This window comes from Apis mellifera, linkage group LG10 (assembly GCF_003254395.2).
Source record: "Apis mellifera strain DH4 linkage group LG10, Amel_HAv3.1, whole genome shotgun sequence".
Taxonomy (NCBI): Eukaryota; Metazoa; Arthropoda; class Insecta; order Hymenoptera; family Apidae; genus Apis; species Apis mellifera.
In genome coordinates this window covers 316399-337886 of record NC_037647.1, presented here as the reverse complement: position 1 = coordinate 337886, position 21488 = coordinate 316399, and the positions used below count along the sequence as shown (strand labels likewise).

At 17.4% G+C, this 21488-nt stretch overlaps 1 protein-coding gene across 11 annotated transcripts in view; it reads right to left on the bottom strand.

Moving 5' to 3' along the window:
• Positions 1-21488, bottom strand: part of LOC410060 (potassium voltage-gated channel protein Shab) — a 71670-nt gene that overhangs the window by 5507 nt on the left and 44675 nt on the right. For 5 of the 11 annotated variants that reach the window (XM_026443517.1, XM_026443518.1, XM_026443519.1 and 2 more), the window contains 3 exons: positions 14603-14872; positions 11505-11540; positions 9921-10145 (listed from right to left, as the gene is read on the bottom strand). The exons of 1 other annotated variant lie outside the window; for it this stretch is intronic. In XM_026443517.1, coding sequence (XP_026299302.1) covers positions 9921-10145; positions 11505-11540; positions 14603-14872 — 531 coding nt within the window. Of the gene's footprint in view, positions 1-757; positions 843-9920; positions 10146-11504; positions 11541-14602; positions 14873-21488 lie in introns of those variants that run through there. 5 more of the 11 variants (XM_026443520.1, XM_026443522.1, XM_026443525.1 and 2 more) reach the window with 4 other exon arrangements.

The window sequence follows — 21488 nt, the reverse complement described above, 5'->3', positions numbered from 1 at the left end:
TTAGGGGTATATTAGGAATCTAACTTTATATAAAATAATTTTTCAGTTTATATTTTCAGTTCATTGGAATTAATCGTATATATATATATATATATATATATATATATATATATATATATATATATATATATATATTCATAATTTGTTATTATTTCTTTAACAATATAGATAATTCATTCGAAATTATGGTATATATATCATATTGCATATGATCAATATAGGATTGCAGGATATTATTTAATCTTAATTTAAAAATTAATGATATTATCAACAATTGGAGTTTCTTCTTCAACGTACTAAAAACTATGAACACATTTGACGTATGTATGATAATTTCAGTAGAATATCATTTTAAAATTCCGAAAGGATATTTTTATGATTTTTGAATATGCATAATATATACATTTAAAATAAAATCTGAATACAATATATAATTTAAAATCAAGTGCAATAAGTGCATTTAGTAGATACACGAAACAGAATGCAAATACAAGCAAGTTAATCATCAAGGAATAGAAGAATGTTATTAAAGCATTTAAGTGATTCGATGGCAAAATTAACGGCATAATACCGGTATCATTCTTCGATTGATAGCGTATAGCAAGTTGATTATACTGCAACTGTGATCTTTTTAATCAAGATAAACGACGCCTCTAGATAATATGGCGGGCCAAACAATAATCTCTCTTTATATTATCTTTTCTTTGAGCACGATTAATTACGTGCAATATTATATGTATTTGTGTAGACTCTTTTGATAAATATCAGGGCATTCAGTATGTATGATCGCCCTCAGCAATTTTTCAACTGTGCTCCGTTTGCGATCTTGATGATTTGTGAAACTGAAAAAAGCAGTGATGACACACTATCAGAGCTCATGCAATAAATTCAGCCTTTTGATTATCACGGACAAGTTGCAATAAGTACTTACAGGATACAGAGATAAATCATTCATTCATGTATTCATATTTTTTGTTTAGAAATATATATATATATTGTTTTGAAGTTATTTCATTTTTAATGTATATGAACAAAAATTTATTGAAAAGTAGTCTTGATTTTTGAAGTCTTGATTTTTGAAGAATTGTAAGTAAGAATTTATTAGTCTCCTACTTCAAGAAAATAATACTAAAATATTCATAAATTTCTTTTTTCTCAGTAAATAAAAAATGGAATAACTTCAAAGCGATATATCTTAACAAAGAAAGTTCTTATTATAATAAATTAAATTTAATAAAATCAATCAAAATAAAAATGAAATTAATTTTATTGGCGAAGGATGATACGATATAATTGACAAAAAAAATTATTTTTTCATGTAATAATTTTATAGATCAATACTTTTTATGCATTTATTTTTTATTGTTTTTTATATATTGTTTGTATATTTTGCATCCATTTTTCACATAAACGAATCAAATTTATTTCAAAATTGAATTTGAAAAAATATGTTAATTATAGTTGATTTTCTTCTAACTACTTTCTAGTATAAAAATACTTTCTAATATACTAGACAATAAATAAAAAATATTTTATACTTATACTTGTATATATTTTATATTTATATTTTAGTTATATATGTAAAATTTGGATAATTCGCAGTCTTAAAAAATACTAAAAATTATTTTTTAGTATTTAGGATATGTTATGATTTTGATTAGGAATTAATAAAGATTATATTTCGCATAATCATAAACTTCTGAGGATTGTCATTTATATAAAAAAATTCTCAATATTATGAAGTAATAAAATTTTCGCGTATTTAATTAATCTCTTTAAATCAACTATTTATATAAAGTCGAAATTAATGATATATTCACAATATTCAATATTTTTATTTGACTACTATTTTATGTTATATATGTTATATTAAGTTTATGTTTAGTTATGTGGTAAAATGAAATTTTATATATTTATACAAATTTATGATATTTATTACATTATGTTTATTGATAATAAAATTAAATTTTTATTCATTCGAATTAGATTTTTAATATTGAATTCTTATATTTAATAAGTCTTTAATCTTTTTTAAATATTCGTTTCTTGTTTAAGAAAAAAGAAAATTATAATTCGAGATTATTAGTGATAAATATAAAAATGAAAATCGAATATGGAATTCAAGAAATAATTATATACAAGATGAAACAATAACTTCATTTTGAATATAATCGTTATTTTAAAGATGGAAAAATTTATAATTATTTATATTAACGATTTCTTAATTTCTCAATTTTGATGAGGTTAAAATATGTTGGTCAAAACAATATTATATAACAAATTATTCTAAACAAGTTTTATCTATAGGTAGATGTTATCGCATAGTTTTAACAGACATTTTAACAGACATGTTATTTTATATACATTATATACATTTTATTTTAAATTTAAATAATTTTTAAATTTGTAACCATATATATATATATTCAATCATATTTTAATAAATGATATTTGAGTTCCATCAATAATTTTTTTTTATTAAAAATTGATTTGATTAGAATAATTTCTGGCCGATAATATTATCACTGAAATAATTTTTTTACATCATGTATTCGATTTGTAACAAAGTAATGATAATATAAAAATTGTCTAGTCATTGTAACTAGTCATACCGATCGGATATGTTACTTATTGCGAATCATCAACTACATTATTACTATGTTAATTATAGCTATTGTTTTGTTTCAATCTTTTTTTTCTATATATATATATATATATATATATATATATATATATATATATATATATAGTGTTATATTTTGCAAGTAATTACTATTTCATACTCATTGCATAATGCATATTTATCAACAAGATTGATGTCAATGAGACTTTTAAAAGTTTAAATATGGAAGCTATAATGTTGGAAAGAATGGAAAATTATCAAATGAATTAAATGAACTTACAATTTTCAAAATTTTATACCACAAAGAATAAGCTATTATAATTGATTAATGATACAAATATAAATACTTTTATTATGACTGAAATTATAATTCGTCTTTAGAGTCATAATACTATACAATTTATCTTTCGAATTTCAATAATTTTGATACTAAAAAGATACTAAAGATATAGTCAATAATTTTGTATAAGCATCTCAAATTATCAATTAATGATACACTTATCATTGACTCCTATTTAATCTTTTTCAAAGAATTATTTTTAGTGTTTTTCCAATATACATACAAACATAGAAAATATTTTTATGAATCATAATATAAGATATTCTTTCTTCAAGTAGGGATTTGAGAACCTGAGTCTTCACATGTTATGAGTAACAAATTTTCGTTAATTTTAAAAATATATTAAAAATTTTTGAATCCTATTTAATTATTTATAATTTAATACAGAATTTTTTCATTTATTATAATAAAATTAAATGCTTTTTATGTAAAAAGAATATAAAAATATGACTAATCAATGCGAAATTCTTATTAAAACAACAATATTAAATAATAATGAAAATAGAACTAGTTGAATTCAATAAGAACACGAATAATAGTAAACTTTTCTTAAATGATTTTATATTTAACATTAAATCTGATTATGATCAATTTAACTACAAATTCAAATATTAAAAAAGCATTATTTATATGCAAAAATATATGTGCAAAAATTTCAATAGAAAATCAAATTTTATCGCACCAACAAATGATATAATCATTAATTAATAAATTCATGAAACTTTCCAACAAAATAATCAGCAATATTAGTAATATGATTAAATCAACTGAAATTATTTAATCAAATTTTTCTATCAATCTTGTCTAATCGATCAACTTTTTAGAGAATTTATTTCTATTTTAATTAATGCGTTTTATTAAAATTATATTAAAATTATCCAGATGAAACTTTTAAAATATTCATAAAATATCTTAGATACAAAAGAAATAAAATAGTAATAATATTAAAAAAATTTGAATTTCCGACAGAATATCTCGGAATACAAAAATAGCAATGAAAATAATAAAAGAATATAAAATACAGTCATGATTAAATTTGTTATCATTATTAAATAGATATAATATATATAGATTATACATTTAAAATGGAATAATTAAATCATTATGGAATTATGGAATAAATTAAATTTAAAATGTATTATGTCAATTCCATGTCAATTCCCCTATTATAGTATGTAAATCAATAGTTACAAATCTATTAAGGATTTTTAATTTTATATGAAACAACAGTATTTCCGAAATCATGAAATGATGTTTTAATTATTTATTATTTATATTATTTCAATTATCTGGAAAGAATTTTATATTTTCTGAAAATTACCGATCTATTTTTTTTGCCATATTATATAACTAATGGAAAAAATGGTAAATAAAAGATTTCTATAGATCTTAAAATCAACAATATAATATCATTATTTAAAATTTTATAACTCACCATTCCATTATTGATCATAATAATAAATATTAATAAATAAAATTAATAAATATACAAATTATTTATTTATAACAATTTAATAAGCATACAATATATTGCTTTAATATCGATTGAGAAATTTTATGATATAATTTGTAGAAAAAGAATATTAAAAATCCTAGAAAAATTAGACTTTCAAGGAAACATCTTCTAGTATTCATCCAAAATTTTTTAAAAATTGAAAATATTAGAATAAAAACTAATAATATATTATCTGAGAAAATTGTTCAAAATGATATTCTTCAAGAATCAGTCTTACATTAATTGTTACATTATTCTTAATTATTATAAATGAAATTATATTTTCAATTCTATCTATTTCAACTAAAACTTGTTTGCAGATGATTTTATTATATTATATAAAGATAAAAACAAAAATATTATACAGAATTTCTTTTAAAAACTATTAAATCCTGTCACATTATATTTTCAAATTTACCAATAAAATCATATTGTCTGTTCTGACATTTCACCAAAAAAAAAACTATTTTGGTAATTCAAATAAGTAGATTTTATTAAAATATTAAACATTATTTTTGACAATATATTTTCGTAGAATGCTCACATTAATTTTAAAAAAGAATCCAATTACAATTACAATTAAATGTAAAAGTGTTAGCAGCTAATACATGGAAAGATAGAAACAAGTTTACAGATAAATAAATTTTAATGAACACATATAAATCCATTGTAAGATTTAAACTAAATTATAATACAATTGGTTATTATTATAAATTCAATAGTACAAAAAACTATTTTCTAGAAATTGAACCTTATATATAATACAAGATTGCTGCTTTGAGAATAATATTGAGAATATATGAATGAGCCTTGTTTTAAGTTTTTTGAAAATTGAAAAATTAAGAAAATCTCTCAATTTCAGAAAGAAACTTTTCAGTATTAATCAAAATATCAACTATTTTCAATAAATCAACTTATTCAAATATTTTTTCAAATCGCTATTTATAGAGTGTTTTAAAAATTGGAAATATCTGGAAGAACTGAAGATTTCTGAGAATTTCAAGCAATATTTTCCTTTGCAAAAATTTTCGTTGTTAATGCGCCAATTGCGGAGCCTAGTAATATTGATTATATATGGCCGACTGAGAATAAATAAGTTTAAGCAATATATTTCGAAAAAAATATGTTGAATATAACAAATATTTTTTTATTGATAAAAAATTATATTAAATCATATCATGAATAATGAATAAATAAACAAATATTTATATTCATTATGCTTTACTACTAGATTCATCTATAATTATTTATTTATATATGAATGATTTAATAAAAGAAGCAAAAAATAAACTGGCGTTATAATGGAAGTTAGAATAAATTTATTCGTGTTCAGTCGACAATGTATAATCAACACTACTAGCCTACACTCTTTGTGATTGACCAGTATTTTTTGTTAATAATTTTGTTAACAAAATTGTAAGGAAAGTTTCTGATAATAATATTTATTAATATTTTTTAGACTTTTCTAAAAAATCGCTCATTAAATATTAAATTATCGAGAAGAGATTAAGTAGTCATTTCACAGATTATTCATATAATATCTCAAAAGAACAATTTCTAAAGTTTTCTTTACAATAACAATAGAATATTTGATTTAGAATATCTTTAAATATATCATTCTTCGTGATAAATTCAAAAATAAAATTATTACTTAAGAAAAGAAAAAATACAAAACTTACTTAAATTCATTAAGAATATTAAATTATTTCACAAAATACTATAATATCTAATTTAATTTAAGTTATTGCTAACAATCTTAATGTTGATGTGACATTAAATAAAAAAAAGAATAATATAAATATTGATCAAAATATTATGATAGTATTTTATTGTATTACTATTCTTATTGTATTTATAAACAAATACAAATAAGATTATTTTGTACATGTTTTGTATTTTGAGTCATATTTTTAAGATTAAATTGCTGAATTTCTGTTTTAACAAAAATATAATTTTAATACAAGAAGAGCAATTGCATTTTTTGATATAATAACATTTAATAATATATTATATGCTGTTATTTTTCCAATTTCTATTTCTATAACTTAATTTAATTCTAATCAACTTTCAATTTAAAACTAATTCAAATATAGACTCAATTTAAAAAATATTTTTATATATATCTCGGAAAATAAAATATTAATATATGCATTATATTAATATAATTTTTATATATTATATTTATATATTAATATATATATAAAAATTATATTAATTATATTAATATTAATATATATACATATAAAATTTGATAAAATTTGTTTATGATGATTTTGGTAACATATAGCGCATCAAAATTAATAAAAAATCCTTAATATAAATAATTATTAACAAACTTTTATATAAAAAAATATATAAAATTTTTTATATAAAAATTGTACAATATAAAAAGAATTATATGGCAATAGTAATTTTTTTATAGATTGAAAGTTTTTGGAAATTTCAAAATCATTTTTATTTTTTTTAAATTGTTTGCTATCCTTTTTTTATACTTTATACTATTCTTAACAGTATAGAGAATTTTTTAATGAGTTTAATAATATTTATTTCGAAGTTATATTTCGAAATAAGATTAAATAACAAATTTTAACTTAATAATAAATGTTCGAAATAGAATTTATTTATATCTAATATCGAAATCATATATTGAAATTGTCGAATTGTTGAAACTTATTTTTTTTTCTTATTTTTTTATTATCATTTCCGAATTGCAATTTTATATATATATTTGTTTATAATAATATTTTGATTATCTTAAATAGAGAAGAAAATTCATTTAACAAAATTTTGATGAAAATTTTTATTTGAATAAAAGTTTGTATGTATGTATAATATGTTATATATGGAGCAATTTTTTTATCGATGGAAAATCTCTTTGAGAAGAAATTAAGCTTTAAATTTTTTAATGTTTTTTTAATTTTTAATATAAATTTCTCTTAGAATTTTTTTTATAAAGATATGATATATCATTAAAATTAGAATATTTTGTAATTTAAAATTTTGCTCTATATTGTATTGTTATTGTTTGTTATGTTTAAAAAAACAAAAAAAGGTTTATTAATCACTATTTTATTATTTAATGTTATTATTGATGAAGCAACAATTTACTAATAATAAAATTGCATAAGTAAATACTATTTTACTGAGAAACGTATGATTTATCATAGATTATAAATAATTTGATTTCAAAAATAAAATACATAAAATATAAAAATTTCACGGATTGATTTTGATTAACTAATTTTTATTTTACTATTCTACAAAACATACAACTGATTTTAATAGAAAATTATACATGATAAGTGCTATGCATATTACAAGTACATAACAAAGTTTACACTTAATAATATCTTCCTAAATCGGTGCATAGAACATAATGTATTGTAGCCAATTTGTTTCCCGAATATTATATCACATATTGATTGCTTTTTTGATAAATTTTAAAAAATATTATATATTCGAAAAAAGATAACAACGAAAATATGAAATAATCCAAAAATAATAAAAAAATGTACAAATTTTGGCAACAATTTTGTAATATAATAATATTGTATCGATACAAATAGACATTATTTCAAATATTTATTATAAAATAGGATTTGTTATTTAATTATATATTAATTGGAATAATTTTAAAAAAGAAGACTTGCAACGATTTTTTTTTATAACATTCTTTTAAAATATTTTCTATACTATTAAGGATAACAAATTTAAAAAAATATAGCAATAATTTAAAAAAATGAAATTGAATGATTTTTGAAATCTTCAAAAATTGTTTATCTATAAAAAAATTATTACTGTCATTTTATATTAAAACTTTTTTAATATCATATAATTTTCATATAAAAAATTTTTTTATATATCTAATATAATAATAAAATAAATATCAATAATAAAAATATTTAGAAATATTTCTCTATCCTGTATATTATGCTAGAACAGCTAAATGCATGCAAATATACATACATCACATAATATATTTATTTATAAATAAAAAAAGATTTAAAAATAATTGAAATAAAAATTAGCGATTTAGTCTTGAGCAATTAAATTTTAATAATATTTATATGTTAAATGTTAATAATATTTATACGTTTTAAATTTTGTATTAAATAAATATATTTTTAATGAGATTAGAAATATTCTAATTTCTAATTTAATAACTTAAATTTTACTTTAATATATCATAATTAAAAAAAAAAAATTAAATTACAAATTAAATTAAAAGTGAATAACATTTTTTATAAAAAAATATATTTTTATCTTAAGATGTTATCATAAAAAATATAATGTATTTATATTAAACTAATAAGTATAATAATTGAATCTTTCTACTACTGCAAAAAATTTGAAATTAATTTTTCAAATTTTTCAAATATAAAAAATTATATTTTTCATAAGTTTGAATTTAACTATAGATTGAAATTATAAAAGGATTATTTATCGAAATTTATGAAATCATTTATATATATATATATAAATTATTGGTATTAAATGGTAATAAAAAATGAAAAATTAGATTATATTAATCATATTATATATGTAAATATGTATATGTAATATGTATAAAAAAATTATCTATTTTAAAATTCTAAAATTCTGTATTCTAAAACTATAAAACAAAAGATAATAAAAAAATGGAAAATAAAAACTATATAAAAATTAAGAAATTAAAAAGATTAAAAATTAGAATTATATTGTGAGAACTATCATCATAATTTAAAATTATAAAAAAATATAATAAAAGTATATATATAATTAAAGTATGTGATATATATAAGTAAATATAATATATAAATATATAATAAAAGTGATATATATTTTAAAATATCAATATATATATATATATTTTTTAAAATATCAATATATATATATATTTAAGATAAAACTAGATATTAATGAAAATCATGCATTTTTCGTTTTAAAATTAAGAAATTAAATGCTTGCAAATGTTCGTATTTAAAATCATTTATTTACCGTACCGAAAATCTTATACTCATCTCATCAGCCAAATTTAAAATTTGATGACGTATATAATGAAAATAAAATGAACATTAAATGTAATATTCATCATGCATAATTATCGTGTACAATGATAGAAAATTAAAATATATATAATATTTTTATTTTAATGATGGAAAAAGAATGAAAACTGGACATAAAAAACTATATACAATTAAAAATAAAATTTTCAAATAAAAAAAATTTTTTGACTATCAAAATATTGTGTATTAACAATATATATCAAAATTTTGAATGTATAGGATTACAAAAAAATATAATTCAAATGCAAAAATTTTAAGATTATTTTTTTGAAAATTTTTTATAATTAAAAAAATATTAATTAATTAAAAAAGTTTTATAATATTTGGTGAATAAATAGCATTTAATAGATATTTTATAAATGTACGTGCATAGACAATTGAAAAAGAAATTAAGAATGATAAAAATGAGAAATATACCTCCTGAATTCGAATTTTTCTGTGCTTGGGCACTATATCATTTAAGGTAATCTTGCTACCCTCATTAAAGGGACGAAGATCCTTTAACGATTCAACACTCGGTGACATGTCGACATTACGTCCAATTTCACCGGAAGCAGATTTCTTCACTCTATTTCCACATTTTTCTGCAGCTTCCAGGGGATTCACATAGAGATTACTGTCTGCTTCTTCAGTCAAATCACCCTGAAATAGTGCATTATTACATGCATTATATCATATATTTATATATTTTATAATATAAGATTTTTAAAATTATAATATTCTAAAATATTTACAAATTATATTAAATTAGTCAAAAAATATTTGAAAGAAAATTTAAATATTTTCAAGAGAAAAAATATTATGAAGAAATTAATTTTAGAGAGTGAATTAAAAAATGAATTTATTATTTTATTAGTTATTAGAGTTTTTGTCTTAATAGCATACGCTTTTTACAATATTTGATTATTTGATAAGAAATTATTTATAAATCATTTATATTTAACGAACTATTTATAATAAAATTTTAAATATAAATTTTAATAATAAATTTACCTATTATTTGAATAAAATGTATTTATAAAAATTCTATTGAAAAAATAAAATAAAATTAATTTTCAAAGGGGAAAAATTCAATAATACAATAGCTTAATACAAAAAAAAGACAAAAAATAATTATTACATTATGTTTTTTTTAAATGAATTTTTTGTTTAAAGTAATTTTCTAAGAATGAGTAGTTTATACTGTTGTATATAATTGTATATAACTTAAAACATTGTTTATACTGTTGTATATAATTGTATATAACTTAAAACATTATTTTCAAATATTTATATTTTAAGCTATATTAAAAAATCAAATTAAATCAAATCATCAATTTATTTAAAAAAAAAAAAGAATCATGTATAAGTTTTATGTATATTAAATAAAAATATGTACTTTTTTCAAACTTGATTGAATTATTGCTACAAATTTTACAAATAAGAATATGAATTTTACATATATAATAAAATTTCAATGTAAATACATGTTTATTACATATTCAATGTAAATGATGCTAATATTAAATATTAATATAAATATTAATAATAAAAATATAGAAAATATAATAAAATGTTAGCAAAGTATTGGCAAACATGCTAAAATATATTTACAGCAGTTTATCAAACAAAATAAAAATAAATTAATGAAATGATTGAAAATATAATTGAAAACGTTATTTTCTCTTTCATAAGTAAATATTTTTTCTGAACTGAATTTTTCGTAAATGAATTTATATCTTATTCTACTTCCAAAAGCTCACTTATTATTATATATTTTTACAAAACTAATTCTACATTTTAGGAACTTTTCTCTAAAAAATTCTAAATTATAGGAATTTTAGATTTTAGGGAATCCTAAATTATAATCAGTTTCATTCAAACTAAATTTGATAATTTATCTTTCAAGCTTGTCATAATTATTTAGAAATTTAATTGAAAATGTTGGCATCTATTGTTAAACATTTATTCGCACTAAAATAAAAATTTATAATTTAATTCGGCAGTATGATAGTATTATACCTTATTATTATCCGCCGAATGACCAGCAGAAGAAACCTATGATAATTAGTATTCGTTCCTGTTGTTGAAATAATCAACGCAAAGATATATATACAATAATTTTGTGCATGTTATACTATAAATAAAAAATGATAAATAAAAATTTTATAACTATATATAAGTTATATATATAATATACTTATATATACAATATAAAATGGCTGGTATTTAAATAATTGATTGAAAATATTACTTCGTATGTCTATTCTATATATTGTTTTTATCAAAGAAAATAAAAAATTTAATAAAATATTGATCATAAAACATCAACTTTTTTGATGTAAAATTTATTTTATAATATTATTTAATAAATTTTATTGAAAGAATTAATGCAAATTTTTGCTGAAAGATTGTTCAAAAATTTCATGATATTTATTAACAAGAAAAAATTCATTGTATAATGTGAAAAATAAAAAATATTTGAATGTGTACATAGAATATTAATATATTCGTAGAATATTTTGGAAAGTTAATTTTAGAGACCAAATAAAAAGTATATAAAAGATATAGAATAATGTTGAAATTTATTTATTTTATATATATATATATATTTTTATATATTTTATATATTTTTATATATATATAAAATAAATAAACTTCAACATTATTCTATATGATATATAATATATATCATATATATATATATATATATATATATATATATATCATATATATTATATATCATATATATATATATATATATATTTTATATATTTTTATATATATATAAAATAAATAAACTTCAACATTATTCTATATCATATATATTATATATCATATATATATATATATATATATATATATATATATATATATATATATATATATATATATATATATATATAAGCAACTGAAATTTATGTTTATTAAAACGAGATAGATAGAAAAAATTTTATTTGCTCATCTGTTTTCATTTAAGGAAAATTTAAATTGCTTATGATTTAATAAATAAATCTGAACCAATATTTTTATATATTAACTTTTGTATTTTAATTTAATTATCGATTTTTTAAAAGTATCGAATATTAATATTTTAGGGAAGACTGGGAAGGATTGATATATATTAGATTTAATACATTTTTATATTTTCGACATTAAAAATAAAAAAAAAACATACATTTTAGTATATAATACTCTGATTATATTAAGTTATAATTATTTTAAGCAAATTAACCTAATTATTAGCTTTAAACTATATTAATAAAGGAAATAGATTTTCGTGCTGAAAAATATAAATTTTTATTTTATATAAAATTTTTATCATTATGTATTGATTTTTATAAAATATCATTAATTTTAAATAAAAATATATTCAATATTATATATTAATTGTTACTGTTTTTAGTTTAAAGTTATATAATTAGTAATAAAAGTTAAAGTTATTGTTTTAAAATTCTAAAAGTCTTGTTTTAAAATTTGGAAAGATATAAGACATAATCAAAGGAAATTTAATATATGTATTATATATTATATCTCCCTAAAATAATTTAACTTTATATAATTTACAATAGATATTCTCTAACAAACAAATTATAATAAAAATTTATATATTTTAATAGATATCGTTTAAATGTCAAATAATAAAAAATTGTCAAATAAATTCATCTGATGATATATTAAAAATGCTGTATTAAAAATTATTAATAAAAATAAATTAATAAAAACAACAGCTAAAAAATACAAAATCAATAAAATGATATTATCTAAACATATAATTAAATAAAAATAAGAAAAATACAAATTTTTATTCACATTTTATAACATCATAAATTTACAAATAAAAAAAAAAATTATGAGTAAAATATTTATTGACTTCAATAAATCTTAATTGTGATCTTTTTAATATTGTATACATATGCTAGTGTTATATATTATGGATTTTGACACAACTATTGAGAATATAAACGAAAAAGATGCATTTATTGCGATTTTTTATATCAAAAAACTTACCAAATGAGTATTAGATTTAATGTCAAATGTATTCCAAATAATGCCATCAGACAATATACTGATATAATATTCGAACAAAAACATTTTATTGTTAAATTTACGTAAATATAATAAACTATTCTGTTTTTATGTCTTATGTCTTCTATAATTGTATATCTATTTTTCCATAGATGGAGAAACTTGAGACATTTAATAAAAAAATATTTTTTAAATATGCAGAAAGATCATTAAAATATTATTTAGATTTTTTTACATAATCTTTTTTTCAAAAATGTATCAATCCTTCTCAGTTTACCCTATATAAATACATATAAATATATACATATATTCATACGATTTGAATATAATTGACGGTTGTCAGTTTTATGTATATATATATATATATATATATATATATATATATATAATATAATAAAGAAAAAACATTAAACATGAAACATGAAAAATATTAATAATAATTTTAATTTAAATTGTGTGTGTGTGTGTATGTGTAAAAGACACTATATCTTAAAACATAATAAATTTGACTGAGAGGAATACTTACTCTTATTTAATTGTAAGTAATTTAAAAATTGCTTTAAATATCTTACTTGAATAATATCAATAATTACATGAATAACATCAATCTTACGAGAATGAGAATTGATTGTAATGTATTCAGAATTGAAAAAAAAAAGAATTATATAACATTTTTATAAATATATAACATAATTTATATAATTATATTAAAAAAAATTTTATATAATTATAAAATTTTATATATTTTTTAAAATCATAATTTTAGATTTTACGTCGATTAAATATCTTTTATACTTTATAAAATCTTAGATCTTTTTTTATTATCTTATATATTATATAATTATTGTTAAAAAAAATAGAAAATTTCATTGTATATATTTATATAAAAAAATTTAAGTATATACATGTATGTGTATGTATATATATATATTATAAAGGAGAAGAAAACAGAAAAAAAAGAAATATTAATCAATATTATGTATATTGAAACAAAGAAAAAATAAATATTAAAAAAAAAAAAATATGACAGATATTTTATAAGATTGAATTCAATTTGCAGATTCTTGCAATTTATCAATTTCATGCTATACCTGCGAATGGGATGGGTGAGTTTGACAGCTAGCATACGTATCGGAGCTGTCTATGCTCCCTTGCTCATTGTATATTTTTCCATAACTTGAGTTATCCATTGGTTGCAGCGTGGATATCTTCATCTCTGTTGCGAAAATCTGCTGATGCATAGATGGTTCTGTTGACATGACTCCGGATCGCATCGACTTCATTTCCTGGCAGATAGGGTTACGAAAGTCGCTAGTCGCCAGTGGCATTATATTTTCCGCGTCTCTGAACTCTTTGTATTCCTAAAAACATGACCAAGGTAAAAAGTCTCGGTTTGTTGAAGACGAATCGCCGCAAACCAAGCGTCGCCTTCAACATTGGATGTAATCCTAAAAATTTACCTATAAAAATTTATATAAAATAACATATCTTTCATCAACAAACGATATTTATTTTTATTAGATCAAAAATATTCCATCAATAAAGTCAAATTTATTTATTTTTTGTTGTCTATTGAAGAAAATCGGATCGAAAATTATCATTGTTAACTTGTGCATAAAATGTTTTATTGTTTGATTACTAAATATTATAAAATAAAACCATAATTACTTCAGAGAATAAGAAGAATATAGAACATAATAAACCAATGGATATTATAAGATTTTTTTTATAAAATTCTTTAATATTATCTTTTTTAGTTTTTAAAATTTTTTTTTAAGCAATAATTTAATAAATTTTTACATTTAATACTAATATTAGTATATTAGTATTTTAATTAATTTAATTTAATGCTAATATTAGTATATTAGTATAATATAATATTAATATTAGTATATTTCATTCTATAAGAAATTAACTGAAATACAAGAAAAATATTAATCTAATGACGAAAGCTACGCACATTTATTTAACTGAAAAAAAATAACTTATATATATATATTCTAAAAATAGAAAAGAAGAAAAAAAACTGATTTGTTAAAAAAATAGAAAATTTCATTGTATATATTTATATAAAAAAATTTAAATATTTGTGTGCTTTCTAAATAATTGAAAATCTTCTTACTCTTCTAAATAATCTATTTATCTTCTTACTTTCAATATTATACTCGCCTGATGCGATCCAGAATTTTTCAATCATTTAAGAGTAATTTAAACGAAAATAATACATATAAAAATATATATGTAGATCTGTAATAAAGTGCAAAAACTTAAGAAAAATAACAATTGTTTATTAATTGTATTCCTAAAGCTTGCCAGAACTGACCTATTAAATGCAACAAATCACAATATAGACATTCATTGAATCATTCATAATTCAAAAATTCTATATATGTTAGCTAATATCGTGCTTGTTATTCTGAATATTTCTGTTTCTAAAAGACAGCATGCTGAAAAGACGAAAAGTAAAACAAGCATTGTTTAAACCCATTACACGATATCGGATCGATTGGATTTTTCATTTTATTTATCAAATAGAATACAAAATAGAGATATTTTAATTTTTTTACGTTAAATTTTGTTGATATATTTTATAAATATAAAAATAACATAAAATATTTAAAGATTTGTTAAACAATTTTTTTTAATAAAATTATGAATATGAATTATGGATATGGAAATAATAAGATTTGGATTTATTATGATTTAATATAAGATAAATTAATAATAAATATAATTATTAATTAATAATAAAAAATATCCTGAAAATGACTATTTATTTTGAAAAATATATTTTAGAAAAAATATAAGAAATGGATATCTGAATATATACTGAAACAAGATATACTTATTTTTAAATATAATTATGAAAGCATATAGCCATATTTTAATCATTAAATCCAATCTATTGATCATCGATGTTTCTATAAATCTTGAAGTAATTAATTATTTTGCAGAATATATTTCTTAATATTTTAAATATGAAAGATTTAAAAATTTTTTTATAATATATACAAAGATGAATTAGATTTTTAATTCTTCTTTGATCATGTACAGATTTGACGAATTTATTAATATTTTTTTATTTATTAATAATAAATTGATTATTGTGAATTAATTCTAATATAATTTAATTTCTATTTAGAAAGTATTTAAAAAATTTTTTTTAATTTGTATTTCATCTTTTATTTTATAATAATATAATAATTATAATTCTTTAAACATAATAAATAAAAAATCTAAAATAAAAAAAAAAGAAATATTTAAAGATAAAAAGAAATGATCAAAATAAATTATAATTGATTTAAATATTAACATTTTTTACTTCTATATTTTTATGTGTCTTTTCAGATTTTATAAATAGATTTATTTAAAAATTATTTTTGTTGTATATTCTAATCAGTTTTAAAGTATTCTGTCTTTATAAATTAATTCAATTTATATTTCATGAAGTTTATAAATGACCAATTTTTATGATCATTTCATTTATATGTGCATTGATTCTTATTTAATATATTTTTTCCTTTAATATTTGCTATAAATATATATATATATATATATATATAAATAGAAAATATATATATATTCTTTGTATACATATATATATATATATATAAAGAAAAATATTTTTTATACTGATAATCATGTTAAAATATTCGCATTAATTAATATTTATAATTAAAATATTGCATGATTATATAATATTTATTATATATATTTATTTTATTTATTTATATATTATTATTATTATTTATATTTATTTATATTATTTATTATATAATATTTAAAAAATATGTATTACATATATTTTATAAAATATTCTTTTTAGATAAATTATCTAATAAATAAAAAAAAATAATCGCATTGTATAAATATGAATAAAAATTTATCAATAGAGATGAATATAAAAAAACTATTTAATAATCAGATTTCATTAAATTTACGAAATATTTTTCATAACTTAATATAACAGAAAGAAAAAATTTATTTAAAATATTATGCGTAAAAAAAACAAAAGAATACATATAAAATGTCTCATTAAATATTATTACTTTGAATTACGTTATTATTATTATTCACAGCGAGAAATGTTTTGATGTTATAATATTAAATTATTTTAAAAGGTATATATATTAGTATTAGTTTTTATAATAGACGTATTAAGAAATAATACGTCATATAAAAATACATATAAAAATCAATCTTCGTTCTTAAATAGAATTGTATATTTTTTTATATTCCAATCAATGCAGTTTTCAATTTTTTTTAAAAAAATATAATATTAACTCACATATATCAAAAAATCATTAATTTAGAAGATATTTTGATATAAATATTATTAAAATAATTATATTATTAATAATATTATTAATAATAAGTATATTTATTTATTAATTATTAACAAAAAAAGTTCAATGTAACATTTATTTACATCTTGACATTTTTGGAACTAATAGAATAGTGAATATAATCTATTCTATCTTATGATTTTTTTTGTATAAATGAGAAAAGAATTGATTATTTCATTAGCACAAATTTTATTGTTTTATATATAAATTATATTTTTTATAAATTTTCTAATTTCATCTTTAGTTTAATTTTTTTCTTTTCTTGTGTAATATATTTAATTTCTTATTACTTACGTAGTAATATTTTTATAAACTATTTTATGAGATTAATACTAAAAATTTTAGGTGTTTGTAAATAAAAAATAAATGAGATCTTAAACAACAATAAAAAAAAACATTTATTCTTAATTTTTAAAATTATATATTTATTTTTTATAATATATTAGATATATATAGCAAATGATGATTTGGAAAAATAAGTATATGGATTTAAAAATATAAAATAAAGATTTGTTTTTACTATATTTTATAAAGATATGTTCATATTTATTTAAATAAATATTTATTTAAATAAAATTTTTATTTTAAGAATTCTATTTTCTAATTTCTATTTTAAAAATAGAAAAAATTTGTTTATTTTTGTGATTTTATAAATATTTATATACAATATTAACGATGGATAATTGATAGATATAGATATTAATGTAAAAATTATTTTTATTTATTTTAATTTTATTTATGTATTTTTATTTCAATAGCTTTGGAAAGAATTAGATTTATCATTAAGCAAAATAGTCATGTTCTTAGAATCTGCTGAAAAAAGAGACCCATAGAAAAGTTTATTATTAAAGTATAAAAAAAGTAATGTATATATTATGTAAAAATAATGTATATAAATGTATATATTAATTTTTTATTTTTATTTTATTTTTTTTAAATTTCAAACTATAAGAATTATAGATTTTAATTATAGATTTTTTAAAACAAATATCATTCTCATTCTTACTATATAAGAAGAAGTGATTTTGATTTTCATTTAAATAGCATAAAAACATATAACTAAATAAAAAAATCATTATATTCATTAATTTTTTTATAATTTTTTCATTATTTGAAAATTTTTCGAATTTATTATGTTCAATAATTTCTTGTAAATATTTATATTTTTTTATAATATGTATATTTCAAATAAATTTTTATTATTTATTATATTTAAATTATAAAATTTATATTACAAATTTAACATATGATTATACTTTGTTTCTGTTCTTTATAAATTTCTATTCGTATTTATAATAATGCGAATATTTTTCTTTTGCTTATTAACTATTAAATCTTTTGTTTATTAGATAGTTTATAAAAACTTTTATAAATTGTATATGTATTTTTTACAAATATTGTTTGATCGCAATTATGCAATTATGTTTTTGTAATTATTCAATAAATAATTAATTTATAGATCCACTAAAAATAAAAATTGAAAATTATTCGAAAATTAAAATGTTATCTTTTTTTAAATTTTTATTATAGTTTTTGAATCTTTTTATTTTAATTTTTTAAATAATTATATATATATGTGTGTGTGTATATAGAATTTTTTCTCATTTGTTTATAAATCATATATTAATAAAATTGAAGAGAATTGAATATTATATAAATCATTTCTTTTAAATGATTTTTTTTCACCCATAAATTTGAGATCGTGTATTGGGTTCAAATAATTCAAAGTATAGATCGTTATTCATAAAAAGCATACATTTTGTGTTTCAAATTTATCATCTTGAAACAAAAATGCATAGAATCTAATAAAAATTCACTAGAAAATAATAAAAAGAAATTGAAAATTGAAAGTAATTAAAAAGAGATGAGATGATATGATCAATTAAAAAATTGAAGTAGAAACTGTACGCTTTGGAAATTGAAAAGTGACGATTGTATAAGTGTAATAGTATTATTTATCGACGAAATTCGAGCATTGCCTTTTATTTGGCCACCAGCTCGCGTAATAATAACTTTTGAAAATTATTTTGATATGAATCTGTATATAATTTTTTGTTGTGTAAACTTCGATTATTCACATAAAATTTAATTATCAAAATTTAATAGTACTACGTGAGCAAGTGTCGCAATTGCAGAATCGTATTCGTCATTATTGCATTTGTTTCACCTGATATTACTTTTATATTTCTTTTTTTTCGTTAATTGATATATAAATAGATTACAATCGCTAAAATACTGTATATATTTCATAATTGTGATTCAACATTAATAATGTTTATTATTGTTCAACAATAAATAAAACATCTATATATATATATTTTATATTATATACATACTATTCGAAGTTTTCAGAATCACTTTCCCAATTATAATTACATGGAATCATTTACTAATTTTGTTATTAGAAATAAAAATATCAATAATAGTATCCACTACATTAATACATTTCTTTTATAAAATTTAAAAAAAAAATAAAATTTTAATGACTTTTTTTTAAATTCTAGATTTCTTGAAATAGATTAGTGATTCTATTTTTTTGATTATTTATTTTATGCAAGTATATAATAAATATATATAATAAATATATATTTATCAACTTAAATTTTATTTGTAATTGTTAAGTACTTTAAATATTTACTTATACAAATTAATTAATTATTAGAACAATATTTTTAGCGATTGCTTTTAATATGTATTATTTTTAATATACATTTTAAAAGATGTAAATAAAAAGAAAAGAAATAAATTATACAATTTTTGAAAGATACTTAATAACAATAAGATAAATAATTAAAGATAATTAATAACAATTTATTATTAAATAAAAATACATGTTGACAAAGACGATTCAATATAGCATTCACTAAATCAATCAGATTATATATAATCTTACTCGATCATGCCACGATAATGAGATGAATGAAAATCTGTGCGTGACTTTTGCTTTATGCAGCCAATGAATTAGTGAAATTGAAATAAATCAATCAATATTATTTGCTTAAGACAATCATCGTATAAGGTAAATATCTCTAAAAAATAATTTTCTGCTTTCAAAAGAAGAAAAATGAAGAAAATAAGTATCAAAAGAAGAAAATTTCAAAGAAACTCGAACAAAAATAAATATAAAAACAAAATAGAAAACTTTAATTTAATATTATAAATTTTTATCGTTAGAAGAAATATAATAAAAAGAAATATTAAAAAATTATTGAAATCTTTGAAAATTATTATCTTATTATCTCACTTGAGATATTAAATTGAAATTAATATCATATATTATATATATTTAATATAATAATATAATAATAATTAATATCATATATATTTAATATAATAAAGATATCAATAATTTTGTTAAAAGTTTATAATAATAATAAAGAATATAAAATTTTAACATTTACTAATTTTAATGTTATATTTTTGTAACTATTTCAAATCATTTTTAAAAATTAAATTCTCTGTTTTTGATCGTTATTTTATATAATGATTATTTTGTATATACATAAAAATAATATATTTACAAAATAATATATTTATTTTTCCAATTAATTAAATAATTTGGATAAATTATTATCATATCAAATTATCAAATTTAGACTATTGTCAAATTTAAACTATCAAGTGTCCAAAT